A 20,295-nucleotide genomic window follows, 5' to 3' on the forward strand; every position below is an offset into this window, starting at 1 on the left:
CGAATTTCCTCTCAGGAATGTGGAGTGAGACAAGGCTGCTGCCTAAGCCCATCGCATTTTAATATCTATATTAATGAATTGTCAAAAATAATAGAAGAATCTACAGCTCCTGAATTCACTCTGTATGACTAAGTGATTCAATTCTTGCTCTACACAGACAACCTGGTTCTTCTGTCCCCAACTGCACAGGGTCTACAACAGAACCTGGACCTGCTGGAGCAGTACTGACAGACTTGGACCCTGGACCTGCTGGAGCAGTACTGACAGACCTGGACCCTGGACCTGCTGGAGCAGTACTGACAGACCTGGACCTGCTGGAGCAGTACTGACAGACCCGGACCCTGGCAGTGAACCTAAAATGTCTAATGTTGTGATATTTCAGAAAGGATGCAGATCTCACGAATCAAAACACACATTTACATTTGGTACGAACAATACTGAACATTCAAATAATTACAATTATTTAGGGATCTAAATGAGTTCTGGACATTTGAACTTCACAGTGAATAAACTGGAAGGAAAAGCAAGCAGGGCTTTTTATGGCATAACCCATGTCAGTAGAAATTACAATGAATATTTGCTAAAAATATTTGAATCTGTACTTGAACCGATTGCCCTGTATGGCTGAGAGGTGTTGGGCCGCTTACAAATCAGGAACTCAACAAATGGGACAAACAACCAATTGATATCCTGCATGCAGAGTTCTATAAAACTAGTTTAAAGGTGCACAGGAAAACTAAAAATGATACATGCAGGGCAGAATTAGGCAAATATCCATTAATAATAAAGATACAAAAAGGGCAAACAAAGTCTGGGCACATAATTTATAACACATTTACAACACATTTATAATACAGCAACTCCCATTCATATTCTAAAACTCTGCAGTACCAAGAGTTGAGCAAAGAGAACAGTCCCCTCACTCACACACTAACACACACTAAAGCTACACTAGCACTACACTAACACACTGGAAATCTGTCCCTGACAGGGTTAGGGTTAACCTTGACTCCCATCTGCCCACTTCTACTGGCATGCACCTGGTCCTCCACGCAATCCTATAATAATCCTCCACCAGCTCCTGGTACTTTGTCCTCTTCCATCTGATTCTCCCAAGGCCCCTTTGACTCTAATAAGATGATGACTGGCCTCAGCAAGGCCTGGATAATGGTCCAGTTTGATTGTCATCATCCAGTCTTTGGTGTGGAAAGTAACCTAACAGAGCTGTTCTTGGCTCTTTTCTTAGGCTGCTCTCCCTCCTTGACAAACTCAAGTTTCCTGATGGTACTGTGGGTGTTTCTGATGACCTCAGTGATGGACTTAAAGACCTGGTCACATCTTCGGTGATAATGTTCCTTACCAGAGCCTTGGAGCAGTAGTCCAAGATGAATCCCTACTTCGTTTAACGCTAACCCTAACCTTAACCCTAACTCTAACCCTAACCATAATGCTAACTTGGATTAACCCTAACTCTCACCCTAACATAACCCTGATACAAGATTTGCCCATACCTTGGGTTAACAATGACCCTAACCCTACCTTGGGTTAACCCTGACCCTAACCCTACATTGGGTTAACAATGATCCTAACCCTATCTTGGTTTAATCCTGACCCTAACCCTACCTTGGGTTAACCTGGAGCCTAACCCTACCTTGGGTTAACAATGACCCTAACCCTACCTTGGAGCACAGGGGTCATGCAGGTGTTCTGCTAAAATAATATTGTGCAAGTCTTGGTTCTTTAAAATATTATAATATTGTACTATAAAGTGACATTGCTGCATGTGATGGTACAGTTAAACACTCTTGGTTACAACATTGTGGATTTGACATTACATTATATTACATAGATTAATTTTACTACCTGAATGAAAAAGCCAACATACAAGTTTGTAACATGAACTGGTGAATACTTGCATTTTGGATTAACCAATGTCTTTTTTATTATTACTGTGCTTTTTCCCAGCATGGAATTTTATGTATGTAGTAACAGGTCCAACCTTTTAGTTCAGTTTTACATAAAATTACATATACCACTAAGCACAAGACTTACTTTTAAAACATTTTTTTTATCCATCTAAAGGTCATTTTGGTGTCACTGCAAGCACAAGTGGTCCCTTGTTCTGACTCACATGCAGAGCAGCAGTGGTGATTTATAATGTCTTTGTCCCCACACTACTGTGAAAGTGTTTTTGCTACACAGTCATTCTACTCTCCTGTTTCTGGAAGTGCTCCTTTTTTCACAGTCCTGGCTGCTGAGCCCAGTGTTTGAGTCCTCTTGCACACAGGTGTCCCAGTCATCTGCTGGTGTGAAGGAGCCTGCAGGTCTGTGGTCCATACCCACAGACACAAATGTTGAACTGGCTGTTGGCCCAGTACTGCAGACCTTACTACCACATGTACAAGGACTGCCTCAGAGCTGAAGCTAGCTGTGGCTATGGTTTCAAAACACAACTGGCTAATATCTTATGTAGAGAATCAGATTTGTTTCTTCTGGGATTACTCCTAAATATAAACACCACAGACTATGTCTCTTTTACACACTTTCTTTATTGGTTTATCAAATTTGTCAAACATAAGCTCAAAAAATAAATTATGATACATTCCCATAGTTTTAAGTCCACAAGGGGGCGAAATATATCTATCAAACTGTGCCGCACTGGAGGAGATATAGAGGAGTTTAATGCATATCAGTAATAATTACTGATATGATGTAGTGAATCCCATGACCTGAGTCACGCCTCATTGAGACAAATGTGAGACTGTGGTTTCACTGTTAGAGCTGCACATACTTTTCATAGCACATTTTCTGTGAAAAGGTCATAAAGTCAACAGAGACAACACGGTGTGTGTGTGTGTGTGTGTGTGTGTGTGTGTGTGTGTGTGTGTGTGTGTGTGCTCGTATATGAGAACCATGTCTACCATCAGCACATTTTCAGTGTATCACAGTGTGGCACTAAGGTTGTGGTTAGTTTGGCCAGACGTCACTATCACACACAGCTTATTTACCTGTCTGTCTTGTCTTGTCTGTCTTCTGTATGTGTGTGTGCTTGTGTGTAGGTGAAAGAGAATAAGACTTATTGCCCCTTTTGTTTGTCGCAAGCTCTTTGCTATGGGCTGTCTGGCTAGTAGAGAGCTGTGTGAGGAGCAGATGTTTCACAGAGTCCGTTACCCACATTTCCTGGGCGGAGAGCTCTCTGCCCTATTAGCACAGCAACAGGAACCAGAAAAAAAAGAAGAGAAAAGGAGTGTAAGAAGGAGAGAAGTGAGTGAAACGGCTTTCACAAATCATTTTGTCACCAGCAGGCTCTGGAGAAAGAGAAAGGAGAAAAGAGAGAGTGAGGAAAAAGGATAGACCTATTTAAAAAGTATATGAAATAGGCAGAGTGAGTGAGAGAATGAGTGAGTGAGCACGAGTGTGACACTAAGGAAGTGTAAAGGGGATTTCATCGTTACTTGGAACACGTCAACAGGCATAAACGTGCACAGAGGCACCGAGTGCTGGAGAAAACAAGAATCCAAGGGAGAGGGTGTGCAACCTGATCCCCGCGATCTACTGACAACCAGAGCACTCACGATTCCTGCAGCCCCCGGCACTGCAGCGCCGCTCCCTCGCAGATTAGCTGCCTTTGTTTATGACCTCTTTGCATCTGCACAACTGTGACTCCACTGATATCAAGACGGCCTACCGGCTCCGTTACATCAGTGGCCAGAAGAACTTTGGGGTATTTTCCAAGAGGATCCATATTCCTATCAGTTCCTCCGTTCATAGAGTGGTGACGGGTGTTTGTGTGTGTGGGTGTGTGAAAAGCAGTGAGTGCTGGACCGTGCTGGACTGTGCTGTCACAAAGTGGTGGGCAAGCTTAATGACGTCTCTTCACATGGTTTTGTAGTGGACAACAACTGCTTTGGACGGCTTCTGATAAAAGGTATTAGCCTTGCTTTTGTATTGAACCTTGGTTATCTACTAGAAGACTTCAGATTTACTTCCCTTTTGATATACATCTGTTCAGAAGGGTTGGACATTTTCATGCTCTCTTCAGCTTGTTTGCTGTATTTCTTCAGCATTAACTCTTGTTTGCTGTGTTTCTCTTCCTTTCAAACTGTGAACACTGGGCCCTTTACTCACGTGTTTGTCATTCGCACTGACCGCTGTGTAGGGTTAGGGTTGGGTTTGGGTTTGGGTTTGGGTTAGGGTTAGGTTATAGTTTGAGTTAGGGTTAAGTTTGGGTTTGGGTGAGGTTTATGGTTAGGTTGGGGTTTGGGTTAGGGTTTCTTCAAAGAAGCCTCTGCCTTCTATCTCATAGACCAACAAGCCCATGTTCTCTAATTGCATCAGATGTTAAACTATTGACAGTAGCTGGACAGAAATGGAGGATGTTTTTTAAGGATAGGTTTATAGTTAGGGTTAGGCTGACTGGTGAACTATTGTCAGAAGACAGAAAAGCTCATAAGGGAAGCTGAAGTATATACCCAGAAGCTGTACAAATGTAACTAAAACACAGGCTTGTCATTGTGTCTGGACAGCAACTTTACTCCCGGCCTTACACTGTTTATTTTGGCAGAGGCAACGGGAGGGAAAAGGTCTTCAGCACAGAGGCGGCGACAGAAGGGGAGTCTTCAGCTTTCGGCCAGACTCGTGGAGTTGAACAAGCAACTCTGTGTGCATTTGCCAGCAGTGACAGTACTGGAACAGCACTTCAGAAGGCAGAATCAGGGAAACATTGAAAGCGAGCCATTTGAGCTTGCGTAGTGGACCTGTGTGTGTTGCTGTTTATTGGCATCTGAGTGTGGCCCTGGTGAGGTGCATGTGTGTGTGTGTGTGTGCATGTGTGTGTGTGTGTGTGTGTGTGTGTGTGTGTCCAGCCTTAGAGTGAGTGTTGGTGTGTATAGGAGAGAAAGACAGAGCTCATCTTCTGGCACAGACAGGGTGTGAGTCTCAGACGCACACAAGCTCACTCCAGCAAACGGCTGCTGCCTGAAGCTGCAATAGAGACAAACAGAGACGGTATGTGCACTGGGATTCCCCTCTGACAACACACACAACTCCAGCCTTTCCGGGTGCTTTCCACCACCACTACCAACATTATTATCATCATCATCAACTATAGCAGGTAGTTGTCCAGCCTCTTTACCAAATAACACCACCCTGACTGTTACATCGCTGTCACGCTACTGACAGCAGTTTCACCTCCGTGATAGCACTCACATATTCTCTGACAAAGACAGTTTTGCAACACATGGCCATGAGGCTGCTGTGTTTGGGGCTCGCTGTGTTGTGCCTGGTGGCTGCTGCAGCTGGTATGTCCACCTGTAAGACGCTGGACCTGGAGGTGGTCAAGAAGAAGCGGATTGAAGCCATCCGTGGCCAGATCCTCAGCAAGCTCCGCATGGCTAAGGAACCTGATCCTAAAGACGATGATGGGAGCGAGGCCATCCCCGAGGCCATCGTTTCACTCTACAACAGCACAGTGGAGCTTAGTGAGGAGCGGCAGAACAAACCCAGCCCTGACCCTCTGCCTCAGGACGAGGAAGAGTACTTCGCCAAGGAGGTGCACAAGTTCATCATGACAAGGAGTAAGTACCTGAGACTGAATGGAACGGATGTGAGCTGAGTTGACAGATGTGAGCTTCAGATGTGCTTTTTAAACAGGTTAGAGAATTGAGAGCCACCATGTGTTTGTCATTTTTCGACCTTACTGGTTTGGGGTTTGGTATGGTGGCTGGTATAGAGGCTGGTATGGGCATAGGCTGGTATGGGAGCTGGTAGGGGCACTGATATGGGGGTTGGTATAGGGGCTGGTATAGAGGCAGGTATGGGAGCTGGTATGAGGGCTGGTATGGGGATTGGTATAGGGGCTGGTATAGGGGCAGGTATGGGAGATGGTATGGGCACTGTTATGGGGGTTGGTATAGGGTTTGGTATGGTGGCTGGTATAGGGGCTGGTATGGGGGCTGGTATGAGGGCTGATATGGGTACTGATATGGGCTTTGGTATAGGGGCAGGTATGGGAGCTGGTATGTGGGCAGGTATGGGAGCTGGTTTGGGGGCTGGTATGGGGGTTGGTATACGGTTTGGTATGGTGGCTGGTATAGGGGCTGATTTTCAGATTTTTACATTGCAAATCATCATGAACCCACAGCCTTAAGCTTAAGCATAAGTTTAACCTTAACAAATCTTTGTAATCTCATTCTGGAAAAAGTAAATTCTGCTGATGGCTAATATAATTCATATAACATATTTTTTGCCATAAAATGCACGTCCTTCTTATATACAAATGTTGAGTCCTGGAAACGTCTTGAAAATGCCCATCAAAGCCCAGCTGCGGAGCAGTGAAATGAGTGTATGCTGCATCCCTCACAGGGCTGTGTCCTCCTTCTGTCTCCAGAAAGGTTGTAAGATTAGAACCTCACAGAAATACAATGGCGGCACTATTATAGTTGTACATGGATGTCAGAGTATGCATGCCCTTTCTGTTGCTGTATTGTTTGTTGTGTTATTGCCCTGTATGCCATGTACAAACGTGCTCCATTGATACTTTAACAGCAATGCATTAACAGCCCAGGCAGGTTGCATGCACCCGTTTGATTTTTTTCTGGGCTTGGTGAGCTTCTCTTCTACCTCGTGGACCTGCTGTTAGCAATTTAGGCCCATCTGTTGATGGGTAAATACTGGGGTTTGAACTTCACCACCCGCCTTCTTTTTATCACCCCTCTCCTCTGCTCCTTTTAACCACTTCAAACGGAGAGGTTACCACGAGGCCCTTGATCACAGCTGTACAATGGTGAACAAAGACGTAGGAGACAGCATGCTTAGTTTAGCCAAACTGTCGACAAAGGGGGTGAAAAATATGTTGAGGTATGAGGGGGAGAAGGAGGGGTGGACAGGCAAGATTCTCTCTGTCCCCTTTTCTTATCTTTGTCTTACATGGTCTTCTCTCAGTCCATCTGGGAGGGGGTTTCCTGTAACTTGATCATTGGGCAGCTTGGGGTCATTTTTTGCTGTATCTGTCCCCCTTTCTTTCTGTTGTGCTCTCTCTATTTTTCATTTTCTTTCCTTCTGTTTCTCTCTCTCTGTGCCTGTGTCCGTGTGTCTGTGTGTGTGTGTGTGTGTGTGTGTGTGTGTGTGTGTGTGTGTGTGTGTGTGTGTGTGTGTGTGTGTGTGTGTGTGGCTGGTACCGCCTGCTGTGTGACTGATAATTAAACATTCCCATGAGGATTGATGAATTTCCTGCTGACAATGACTCTTAGGGACAAGCTATCATCTACCCATCTTCTGTGTGTGTGTGTGTGTGTGTGTGTGTGTGTGTGTGTGTGTGTGTGTGTGTGTGCATGTGTCAAAAGGAGTTGTGCATTTGGTGGGAGGCGAAAAACTATCACGTCACTAAATTCTCCCATCATAAGTCACAAGGCCCTCCAGACGCACATCTATAGTCATTACCAAATAAGTGCTCTCCCTCTCTCTCCCCCTCTCCCTCTCTCCCTCTCTCCCTCTCTCTCTCTCTCTCTCTCCCTGTCTCTCCCTCTCTCTCTAACCATAGTTTAGCACATTTTTTTAGTGAACAGCATTCCTATTCTCCCCTACTATTCATGCAAGCATTAAACTCCCCCCCTTTAATATTTAGTTTATCCCTGTTATTTTCCTCATTAAGTCTGTGCTTCATGCAAATGTGATAGTTTGGTTGACTGCCACACGTAGTGAGTGCAAAACTCTTTATCATGGATCCTGTTAACTATCAAAGCAGGTGCATTTCAATTCTCTTTTCCTCTTCATTTTGCTTTCACACTGCCTTCTCTAAATTCTCAAGTCACAGTACACATTATTCAGATTCTTCAGAGAGAGAGCTTGTTTTGGCCATGTGTTGCATTTACAGATAAAAAAACAATTCTTATTAAAATCCTTTGAACTGTTTTCAGTTCTGTATAAAAAGCTGTTTTCCTGCAGGTTGGGAGGTTTTTTGCTATATCAGAGCGAAACATAGAGCATGATGGGACTGATTTGTATGCACTTCCTCTGTAACACTACTTATTGCAGTTAACAGTGTGTTTGACATGAGAATGGGTGTCGTCATCTGTATATGCATATCAAACTCCTTAATTGGTGCTGGTACTCATTCTCTGCCTTGGTGAATGCCAGTGGTCTTAGTATTAAATACCTTTCTGTATAAGAATAGACAACCAAAAATAGACATGCCCATAATTCATAGAGGTTACTGGTATGTTAAAGGGGAAATAGCATAGCAGGAATAGTATAAACACAGGGCACATGTGCACATTATGAACAGTCATCAAAATCCAGACAATATAAGCATATTTCAACAATTTTTATTTCCACTGTAAAAGAACAAACATTGTAAACTGGATCTGTGCTGAGTTCTCAGAAAGAACTGAGATTAATGAACAGAGTGCACTGACATGTAAAGTGGAGTGAATATGAGGGTTGTTGGAGTGAGAGGCAGTGCAGACATCCTTCAACCCTAACCCTAACCCTAACCTTCAATCACAGGCTCCTCCATCTTTTACATTATGTCGTTATCAGTGAAAAAATGTTGGAGATGCATTTGAGTTTATACGGAAGAGAGATGGATAGGTGGATGGATTGGTGGGTGGATCTGTGTGCTCAGGAGCTGGTATTTAAGCTTGCTGGAACATGGCTGCACCCATCAGTAATGATAGACCTGTCTCCATGCCTGTTAGGACAGCTGTCCTGAGCTTACCTGAAACGTGGGCCTACACACACACACACAAACACACACACACACAAACACAGACCACTCCCTGCACCCTCCCATCTTATTCTACACTAACAAACACTATCTGTCTTTTGTGAACTTTCCACAGGTGCTGTTGCAGATAGCACATGTAGTTGTTTCCTAATCAAGACAAATGAGCTTCATGTAGGTTCTCTGAAGGCCAGATGTGTTCCATACAGAATGTGTCAAGTGTCGGACTGGTGATCTGTTGTCTATCAGTTGTTGATAGGATATGTCATAAACTCCACTGTCTTAAGCGTGTATGTGTAAATTCATCCAACCAGCTCTCCTTGTATTTAGTGCAGTCTCTTGTTTGACAGCTGACTTTGCAAGCTTTGCTAACCCTAACCCTAACCCCAACCCTAACTCTAACCCTAACCCTAACCCTAACCCTAACCCTAACCCTAACCATAACCTAAAAGAACAGTGAGAGGTGGAGTGGAGTGAGAGGCAGTGCAGACATCCTGCAACCCTAACCCTAACCATAACCCTAATCCCAACCCTAACCCTAACTCTAACCCTAACCCTAACCCTAACTCTAACCCTAACCCTAAGCCTAACCCTAACCCTAACCCTAACCCTAACCCTAACCCTAACCCTAACCACAGACCGACACAAACCTGATCATCCTTCACACTCAAACAATCCTGAAGCAAAACAGTCAACACAGGTGAAACTTTAACATAGACATCTATGGCACACACTGATCTATAAAGATATAAATAAATAAATAATGTTAATAAAAGGTCTTTATTGTAGATCAGCAGTGACTTGCTGTCATTTTAATATGTAGTTCAGTCTTTGCTGACTGCAGAAGTGCTGCCTGGCATTCAGGAGATCTACAGTAATTCTAAACATGATGTGTGGCGTGTGGTGTGATGTGTGGCGTGTGGTGTGATGTGTGGCGTGTGACGTGTGGTGTGTGACGTGTGGTGTGTGGCGTATGGTGTGTGCTGTGTGGTGTGTAGTGTGCAATATGTGATATGCGATGTTTGATGTGCGGTGTGTGGTGAGTGATGTGTGACCTGTGGCGTGTGATGTACGATGTACGATGTGTGGTGAGTGATGTGTGATGTGTAAATAAATGTAAATGTATGATTCCTTTCTTGCCTTCACTGAAATCAATCTTTTATACTTCATGGCATAAGAAAACACCCTAAAGACCCCCCTCCCCCCGTAGATATGAAAAAATTAACCACATGCCCCCACATAAGACTAATAAAGATTAGTAAGCATTACATGGGGATTTCCCTTTGACAAAATTACAAAATCTTCTCAGCCTTATGACAGTACTGAGACAAACAGAGATGACAGAGGAAACATCAGTCAGTGAGACACAGCCTGTGAAACAGTGGGTTGTTCCATTAACAACGAATCCACACAACACCCTAAACCTGCATAACACCATCATTAAACTGCAGCCGCCCTGACACGCAGCCTTCGCTGTATTAGAAACCACAGTAATTGCTGAAGTTAGTTATCACCTACACTTCACATGACTCACTGACCAACAAACTTGGGTTAGGGTTAGAGTTAGGGTTGGGGATAGGGTTAGAGTTAAGGTTATGGTTAGGGTTATGGTTGGGGTTAGGGTTAGAGTTAGGGTTAGGGTTAGTCTATGTCTTCCAGGCACAGCGTTTATCAGTGTTGCTCAAGTATAGATCCCGCGTGACCACAGATTACCTCAATGTTCATGTAACTAAGACCTGCTAATACATGTCAAAATGTATAAGATACATGTGCATTAATGTCTGGTACAGAAAGGCATGGCTTGTTCTATTTAACTAATGTGTGTGTGTGTGTGTGTGTGTGTGTGTGTGTGTGTGTGTGTGTGTGTGTGTGTGTGTGTGTGTGTGTTTGTGTGTGTACATGTGTGATTAAGTACTTGGGTGGATAATCTCAGAGGAAGACAGGCTGGAACAGAAATGTGTCTTTGGAGTTGGGCAAACACAAGTCCCTCCCTCTCCTGTGTGCAACACTTTCACATAATACTGGGTTTGGCCTCCCAGCATTGGATTCAGAAATATACTTATATTTGGCACTCTGTTCTGTGATACACTTATTGTTTCATTCTCTCTCTCTCTCTCTCTCTCTCTCTCTCTCTCTCTCTCTCTCTCTCTCTCTCTCTCTCTCACTCACTCTCCTCTTTCCTTGTAACTCACTCTTCTAAATTCTGAGGCTCCTGGTTGTTCTTTTTCTTTTGCAGTATTTTATTTTATTTTTTTCCATTTGAACCCTTTAGTGAGAATCATGTGATTTCAGCTCACATTACTCTAATCCAGTGCCTAACAATCCTGGCTTACTAAATTACACAGTTTGAGTAGCAATGCACACTCAGTTACCTGCATGGGCTGTGGCATAGGGCATAATATATAGTAATATAGTAAATTGCACACCTCTCTAAGGTGGCAAGTATAGACTATGGAGAGCTTTCTGATCCTGCACAGTAGGCACAGGTGTGTTTGATTAGACCAGCAACCAGTCCAGCAGGACGTCCTCTGGTACCTCTTGGTGGCTCTAGTGAAGTGAATTGTGCTCCTATTTGTTATTATTCACAGCAACAGGAGTAGCACATGATGAAAGTGAGTCTGTGTCTTCTGCTGAGAGCCTTGGTGTTTGTTTGTCATGCTGGATGATGAGTGGTGTGCTGTAATCATAACTGTCTGAGTGGAGGTGGTTAGTTCATCTATCTGTGTGGAGGTGGTTAGTTCAACTGTCTCTGTGGAGGTGGTTAGTTCATTTGTCTGTGTGGAGGTGGTTAGTTCATCTTTCTTTGAGGTGGTTAGTTCATCTGTCTGCGTGAAGGTGGTTAGTTCATCTGTCTGCATGGAGGTGATTAGTTCATCTGTCTCAAATGTTAATTACATTTAAGATCCAAATATGGATGTGTTATGTTTTGTGTTGTTTTTCTATCTAAAATCTGCTAAAGTTGGCCATAATGATGACTTATACAATTTTACAGAGCCACATAAGATATAAATTTGATGTCATTGTATTGGTACAGTAATTTAGTGTTGGTGATGGGGCAGACATTTCTCCTTCTGCTCCTTCTGCTTCTGAAAGGTCCTTCTGCTTCTGCCCATCCAGCTGATAATGACACGAAGCAGATGTTCTTCAGCATGAAGAAGATTAACCAGAGCATCGCGGACCACAGGCTGCTGACCCAGGCAGAGCTGCGTCTCCGGATCAAGAGCCCCACCATCCAGCCGAACTCAGAGCAGCGGCTGGAGCTCTACCAGGGTCTGGGTGATCAGGCACAATACCTGGGATTCCACATCATCTCTAACGACCTGGCTGATCGCTGGCTCTCCTTTGACGTCACGGAAACCCTCAAAGCTTGGCTGCAGTCTCCTGGTGAGTGAACAGTCTACAGTGGGCTGGCTCTACTTCGGGGGTCAGTGTCTGAATTATGTAGTGTATAGCGTTTCCTATCAAATAGATACCAATTCACTCAGTGCTGCTTCTTCCTGCCTGGTGTGACAGTGTACTGGACTATTTGTGTTATCAGATAATGGCTTTAATGCTCTCAGATGAACACTGTTTGTGTAATAAGAAGGTCATTTGGAAGATACAGCCAGGTGGACACATGGCATATAATGATTTTACTCATACTCATATGTGAATATGGTTATAAGTTATATTGGTACCTCTAGAGTCCTGAACAAGCCTATATGTCTGTCCGAGCCTTTCAAGTCAAACCAAGTCTGACCAAGTCCTGAGAAGTATGGAACTTTCTGAGACTGATTCAACCCAACAGCTTCTGAATTTGTGGCAGTTCAGTCTCGAAATGTAAACATCAGCTTTAGAAACACTGATTCGCTCTCTTCCACTAACACACTAGCACATAAACATGCACATAACCCTTCATTTGGGCTGAAACATGCATGGGCATTGGAAAATATGAAAGCTAATGTTTTATTTATGCTAAATGCCACCTGTATGCATATAAATATTCTGTACATAAACATTCTTTTATATTTTTAAGCATTTTTTGCCTGAACTCTATCAGCACTTATTGCCCTGGGCATAGTTATTAAAAATGTTTAAATTGTTAAATAAATCATTAAAAAAGAAAAACTCAAAGACTGACCTGACTGGGAAATTGCAGACCTTTGCTGTATTCTGTGGAAAAATTCAATATTTTAAGCCTGGTTGGCTGCAACAACATTGATGCTAAATAATGTGGTTTGACTACAGACATAAGCAACACTATGTATTTGTGTTAAACAGAGGAGGAGCAAGGATTTGAGATGAGGCTGTACTGTGGCTGTAGGAAACCTGAGGAAAACTTACAGTTTCGGATATCAGGTTTGATATTATATCATATATAATCATATATCCTTATATCATATTATTTGCAGCATATCAGTCTCATAGGAAACACTTGCTTTACTACATACATAATGATATCCAAATGTTTATGTACAAAATGTCAAATTGAACTCTGTCTCTGTGTGTGTGTGTGTGTGTGTGTGTGTGTGTGTGCGTGTGTGTGTGCGTGTGTGTGTGTGTGTGTACCTTTCTGTGCTCTCAGGTGTTAGTAAAATAAGAGGAGACAGACATGATCTTTCTAACAATATGGCCAAGCCGTATATTCTCGCTATGTCTGTCCCTGTTGACAGCCACAGCCATGCCTCTTCACGCAAAAAACGGTCAACTGCTGGTGTGGAAACTTGTGACGAGTAAGTCTTCTCTCTCTCTCTCTCTCTCTCTCCCTCTCTCTCTCTCTCTCTGTCTCGCTCTCTCCCTATCTCCTCTTCCTGTCTCTCCTGTTACTGTAATTCTCTGTTTTCTTCTTACTTTCTCACACCTCTCCTTTCACCTGAACATTGAGATAAATGCCCAGTGTTGGCTTAATGCATGTAGTGTTCATTTCTGTCTAGAACTTGGTGTTGGTTCAACCCAAGCGTATTAATTCAGCACTGGGAGGTTTGCTGTTAGGGGGATAAGATTGTATAGGTAATATAGTTCACTGGTTTGTTCGTTTATCTCAACATTCTGTCATCAGTCTTTTATCTTCCCCAAACACAGCGGCTTGCCTTCTGCTCACTACCCCTGTCCTTTGCGCCTGTTTTTCCACTTTTCCTGTCAGAAAAACAGAGACCTGCTGCATGCGGAAGCTTTACATCGATTTCCGCAATGACCTGGGCTGGAAGTGGATACACAAGCCCAAAGGATACTATGCCAACTACTGCATGGGTTCCTGCACCTATATCTGGAATACGGAGAACAAATATTCCCAGGTAGGAAGTGATGCCTTTCATGCCCCTGATCCCTGATGGCCCAGCAAACACTTCCCAGAACAACATTCCAGTGTTTTTTTCCTTCTTTTTTCTTCCTAACTCAGCTATTTCCTCAAGTTGTTTCCCGTCGGAGGCGTTCCTAGGCCAGGCATGCTCAGAGCCAGCTTTGGAAAAGTGTTCACAGAGTTTGTGATTGAGAAACAGGATACATTATAGTTTCACATGCTACTTGTGAACCAGCTGCTAGGGACTGATGATAGTGAAAGTGTAAAGAAATATGTATTGAGTTCCATATGTGGAATGCAAGAGAAAGCTGTCCAAATGTCTAACGAGTACTTGAGTGAATACCTGAATACCTGAATACCTGCCCATGGAACACAGCACTGGGGGTCAGGGGGTTAGCAAACACTTCAGTGAGAACTGTGTGTTCCTAACTGATGGTTGACTTGAGGTGAGAGTAGAGAATTACAGTTGTTGAAGACCACAAGCAACACCAAGGTCATGAGTTCAATTCCCAAGATGTTTTTCTGGATAAGAGTCACTGCCAAATGAAGAAATGTATACAAGTGTAAAATAAAATACAGAAGTACAAAATGAAATGGACAAGAATAAAATTATTCCCCAAAGGGTTACAGCTGGGTCTTTTACAGCTTTTGTAGCTTTTTGCGCAGAAACCAAAGATATAGATTTAAATGATCAAACCTAAACTAAACTGTCTAACGGACAGAGGCGCAGTTCTGGGAGGGTGATTCATTTTTGCCAGTCAAAATTTTGTGAGATGTAAAATTAGTGATTTTATTAATACATTAGGTCAATGTTTGATCATAGTCAGTAAGAACAATTTAAACATGTGGCATTATTTTGTTTGTATTTTTAAACCATAAAGATGTGGTATCAGATGAGGTATCAGGTGAGGTAATCACAATGTTCAGCGATTTCCCTAATGTACATACAGTAAATAGGTCGGCCTCTCCAGTAGATGTGAGGACATTAAGCAATCATGCACAATGTGTAAGACATAAAAATTTGTTTTTTTTCTGTCTGTGGTAGTGGTACTCACACTGGACGGTCTCTTTCCTTCAAGCTCAGGTCTTCTACAAGAGGTCTAGAAGCTTCAGGGTTCTGTGTATTATCTTAGCTGTTCCCAGTACAATCCCCTCAGTTCTGATTACCTTTCCACTCTTTGTAACCATTGGACCTCACTTATCCAGTCCTAATGACATTTCGATGTTGTTGCTGTATATCCTGGTGAGATGGATTAGTGAATCAATGTCTCATTCGTTTCTGGTGTACAACTTGATCTCATCCATGTAGTGGAGGTGACTGATGCTTGCTCCATTCTGTAGCGGATATCTGTAGCCACTCTTGCTGATGATGTCACTGGGGGGGGGGGGGGTTCAGGCCTGTGCAGAACAGCAGCAGGGACAGATCATCTCTTTGGTAATCTCATACCTGTTGGTGTATAGTGCTATTGGTCTGAAGTTGGCCTCCAGCTGTCTTCATGGTCTTCTTTATGAAGGCTCTTCAAGTCTTTTGATTTTATAGAGTCCTCCAACATTCCAGGGTCCATGTGTGGGACATTGAATGACAGGCTTTCTTGTAGTCAAGCCAGTCGGTGGACAGGTTGGTCTGTCTTGTCTTACAGACAGTTTTATCCACCAGTAGCTGGTGTTTGGCTCTTCTGGTGTTTTTACCAATGCTTTTCCGGGCCATGCTCATGTATTGGTCCATGTGTCTACTGTCAAATCCTTGACCATCCATCTTTGGTGTGGTCTAAGAGGATCCAGTGAGAGAGTGAAGATGTGCCACATCTTTTCTATACAGATGGTCTGATTGGCCAGTGGGACTGATCTGCTCTTCAAATAGCTTTGTGCTTTGTAGTGTGTTGATCAGTCACGTGTGGTCACAGTAGATGCTGCTCTTTAGAGATCTGAATATGTACATCATTGTCAGTTATAGGTTTTCTTTGAAATACGGTGTTATGAGTTTGTATTTACTGTCATCTGTCCCATTTTTTTTTAATACGGCCTTAGGAATTTGCACGTCTCCATCTAGTTAGGTTTGTACTGAATGTAATGTTCTGTGGGGTCTTTACAAAGGGCTTTATGTGTGTGTACTGAGTGTAATAAGTGTGTAGGGTCTTTAGATAGAGCCTAACAAGTATGTACTGAATGTAATGTTGTGTAGGGTCTTTACATAGGGCCTTACAAGTATTTACTGAATGTAGGGGCTGCAGTACAAGTTCAGTGGTTGTATATGTGTTTGCTGAAGGCTGTCTGGACATATTCCACGGATCTGCACACACACGCACATACATGCACATGTCCACAGATGCACACATGCATATGCACATACACATATGCACATGCACATACATGCACATGCCCACACTTGCACACATAAGCACACGCATGCATATATGTACACATGCACACACACACACACACACACACACATGTACACACACACACGCACATACACACACAAACACCCTTTGTCGGATGTTGGAGGGTCTTTTACATGTTCTCTGGTCTAAACTATCTGGTGTTCATGTTTGTATGTGTATGTGTGTGTGTGTGTGTGTGTGAATGTGTGTGTGTGTGTGTGTGTGTGTGTGTGTGTGTGTGTGTGTGTGTGTGTGTGTGTGTGTGTGTGTGTGTGTGTGTGCGTGCATATGTGTGTGTGTGTGTGTGGTGAAGATTTTAGCCCTGTACAAACACCACAACCCTGGTGCATCTGCCCAGCCTTGCTGTGTGCCTCATGTCCTGGACCCCCTTCCAATCCTGTATTATGTGGGCCGGCAACACAAGGTAAACATCTTTATTAAGCAGTTTGAAGAGTTATTATGTACATAAAGAACAATTATGAATGTTTGTCTTTTGTGTTCAGGTGGAGCACTTGTCCAACATGGTGGTGAGAAACTGCAAGTGCAGCTAAAGCTGCAGAAATGTTCTCCTTCAGCTCCCATCATCACTCTCTCTCTCTCTCTCTCTCTCTCTCTCTCTCTCTCTCACACACACACACACACACACACACACACACACACACACACACACACACACATACTCAGAGAGTTTCCCTGAGGGAGACCTGGAGAAAGAAGAGCAGAGTGGACTGGAAATGTACAGGATTTAAAAAAAAACAGAAGTGAAGAGAAGAGAAAGAGATGAAAAGGTGGAAACCCAGTGTTAACACACTGCTGACTACTTTGACTTCTCACTCACATTTCATTTTTCATCTTCAGATGTTCTCTCTCTCTCTCTCTCTGTGATATCACCAAGGACAATATATCATACTACATACTATACTTCAGTGTAAAATGCGGTTTTGTTTGCTTTTTGTACAAATCTTCTCTACAGTGATTTTTTTTTTAATTTATTTATTGTTGTGGGTAAGGTTGAACGTTGCATTGTATTGTGTCTAGTTGAAGATGCTGTCAGGAAGCACACAAACAGGGTTTGGAGGAACATCTGTCTCAACGTGTTCCTCAGAAAGCTGTTCAGGTGGACACAGAACAGTCAGATACTTTTCATGTGTATTGGAGGACAGCAGTGGTTGACATCAATGAATCTACATTAGAAACAAAGCAAAAGAGACCCTGAGAAACCTTGTGTCTGAGTGTGTGAGCACATGTGTAAGTCCATGTGTGAGCCTGTATCTATGTGACCTTGCTATCCCTGATCCCCAGTACCACCTAATCCTTCCAGTGATTATTCAGAGGAGAATTCCCTGACTGGAAGGGTCTAGTCACTCTCATTTATTTTGCTTATCCACATTCTAATTGCCTTGTGTGCCATGTAGCCCTACTGTGTGTATGTGCATGTGTTTGTATGATGAACCTACAAAGATAAATTGTGTCCAGATCCTCTCCATGTTTCCTGCTTGGGGCAGTTTTCTGAGAGTCACAGCCATGGATGGGGATGGGGCATACACAAGATTAGACTAAATGTGTCCTCTCGGAAAATGACATGGTGGATAATAGGAACCTTAAGGTGCTGTGCGTCCGTTTCCCCCAAAGGCATCCCTTCCATCATGGAAAAGCTCCTCCTCTTTAGTCCAGCCTGTGTTGGCATGTGTGGGTGTGTTTTGTTCACTGTGGTGAGGGAAGTTGTCTGTGCTCTGGGTTTGTCCTTGATGTGTTCACATGTTTAGGTGTTTACAGTGACAACCTCATTTTCTGCTCACTGCCAACAGAAATCGAGGAGGCAAGAACTGCAGACTGTTCTGTTGGTTTTGAGCATGTACATATTACTTAAACACCCAACACACTGTGACTGAATCAGAAAGACAATTTAGAACATCTTTTGAAAGATAAAATAGTCTTGTTTGCAGATTAATATTTTGTTGTAGTGTTTTTAACATGTAATTGCTATTAGCTGTGAATGTAGAAAAATGGAAACTATTTGATGGTTGTATTTGTTTAACCCTATTCATTTCAAAACTGAGGAGTCTTCACAGAGATATTATGTTCATCCACAATGAGTTTTGGTTTTATATTTGCACTTATTTTATTCCATTTTCTCTCAACACAGTTAAAATAAACCAAAGTTTTTACCAGTTTGATGCAACCAGAAAATTAAAAATGTCTGTAATGTTGGTTTTACTCTCGTTGGCCATGTAATAATTCTTATTGCAAATAATGGCCAAATAATGTTTAATTAGTAGAGAGTTAGGGGTTAGGTATAGGGTTGTTGTTCATGAGTCTTTAAGAGTGTGAGGAGTGGGCCCAGATGGACTTTCTGAGTTCAATCCATGGAAACACACATACACACACACACAGACAGACAGACATTCACACATATACACCCCACACACACCCAGACAAACATGGAGTTCACCACAGAAACAGTGAACTTTAGAGCTTGAACAGTCATGTTACCCAGAGCAAGCACACACTTCTGGAGCCTCTCAGTTTGAGTGAAGCTCTGAGAGTTGTTCACATGGCCCCTTTTAGAAGGACACAGACATGCAACGAAACTCAAAATATCTTCATTAGGTGTTTTAAAGCAATCCAGGGAAGCAGGGGTGTTTTGACAGAGGTAAACTGGATGGACTGAGGGTATTGTATAGACTGGGGGCAGGATTTAGACTGGGGCATGGTTTAGGCTGGAGGTGGGGTTTAGCCTGGGAGCAGGGTTTAGACTGGAGTATGGTTTAGAGTCGGGGCGGGAAATAGCCTGGGGGAAGGGTTTAGACTGGGGGCGGGGTTTAGAGTAAGGGGGTTAGCCTGGAGGCAGGGTTTAGACTGGGGTGGGGTTTAGACTGGGGCGTGGTTTAGAGTGGGGCAGGGTTTAGCTTGGGGTCAGGGTTTAGACTGGGGGTGGGGTTTTGGCCTCCCAGCAGCAGCTATGCTGACCACCTGCTTTTGCTCTACTGATAATAATGCCATTGTCAAGTGTCACATAAATCTCTCAGAGTGCTAATATAGGAGCCCCACTGGGCAGATAAAGCACCCAGGACCCTGTTCCAAGTAGTGCTTCACTCAGCGCTTGGGTTTAACACAGGGTCTGTGGAGGAAGGGCTTACACACACACACGCACACACGGACACACACATGCGTGCCACACAGAGAGAGAGAGAGAGAGAGAGAGAGAGAGAGAGAGAGAGAGAGAGAGAGAGAGAGAGAGAGAGAGAGAGAGAGAGAGAGAGAGCGCGAGCGAGCGAGCAGTAAATAAGTGAATAACCCCTGAGACATACACTCTCTCTCACAATCATCTTGATTCACTTCTTCCATTATATCTTCATAGAGACCTTTGCAATTTTATCTGCATTTTATTCAGCTAAGCCAAATGTTCCTAATAAAATTATTGATATTGCTCTGAAACCTATTTGCTACCTCAGAATGAAGACTTGCAGTATGTCATAGCTCACCAAGCTGCTGAAAAGCTTCAGGTATTTGGCAGTATTAGATGTGGAATTAGCAAATTGATTCTTATTACACAGAACGGCTTTGGATGAAATATTTTCATTACAGAGTGACATTTGGCCTCAGGGCTCACTCACAAACATTACTCATGACAATTATATTAGCCTAATGAACACAACTTTCATTAGTATATCTATTAAGCTAACCAGTGCTTAGCTTCAAACCTAAGATTAAAGTTAGTGTTTATGTTTTACTGTTAAATATGAAAGGATGAAAATGAACATGCCACCCTGTCTTAAAAAAAATCTAGATTTCCTCCTTTTTTTCTGAAAGACGACAACAACATCTACAGTGTAATTACACTTTTTTCAGATCTTAGGCTTCAGCTATTAATTAAGTGTAGAGTGGTGAGAAGGGTGTGTTTCCATTGGCCA

General features: G+C 43.1%; 1 protein-coding gene across 1 annotated transcript; it reads left to right on the plus strand.

Moving 5' to 3' along the window:
• The first annotated feature begins 3,236 nt into the window (after positions 1-3,236).
• On the plus strand, positions 3,237-18,598 carry tgfb1a (transforming growth factor, beta 1a). Its single transcript, XM_027030646.2, has 8 exons — positions 3,237-3,928; positions 4,565-5,576; positions 11,840-12,106; positions 12,983-13,060; positions 13,287-13,434; positions 13,845-13,995; positions 16,695-16,805; positions 16,885-18,598. Exons 2-8 carry the CDS (start codon positions 5,240-5,242, stop codon positions 16,930-16,932), a joined length of 1,140 nt encoding a protein of 379 aa, XP_026886447.2. The 5' UTR covers positions 3,237-3,928; positions 4,565-5,239; the 3' UTR covers positions 16,933-18,598.
• The last annotated feature ends 1,697 nt before the right edge of the window (positions 18,599-20,295 follow it).

This window comes from Electrophorus electricus, chromosome 7 (assembly GCF_013358815.1).
Source record: "Electrophorus electricus isolate fEleEle1 chromosome 7, fEleEle1.pri, whole genome shotgun sequence".
Taxonomy (NCBI): domain Eukaryota; kingdom Metazoa; phylum Chordata; class Actinopteri; order Gymnotiformes; family Gymnotidae; genus Electrophorus; species Electrophorus electricus.

Excerpts from the sequence above, each read along its gene's own strand:
- tgfb1a (XM_027030646.2), top strand. The coding sequence starts at position 5,240 with ATGGCCATGAGGCTGCTGTGTTTGGGGCTCGCTGTGTTGTGCCTGGTG. Across the intron at positions 13,061-13,286 it reads CTTACAGTTTCGGATATCAG|GTGTTAGTAAAATAAGAGGA; the intron begins GTTTGATATTAT and ends CTGTGCTCTCAG. Across the intron at positions 16,806-16,884 it reads ATGTGGGCCGGCAACACAAG|GTGGAGCACTTGTCCAACAT; the intron begins GTAAACATCTTT and ends TTTTGTGTTCAG.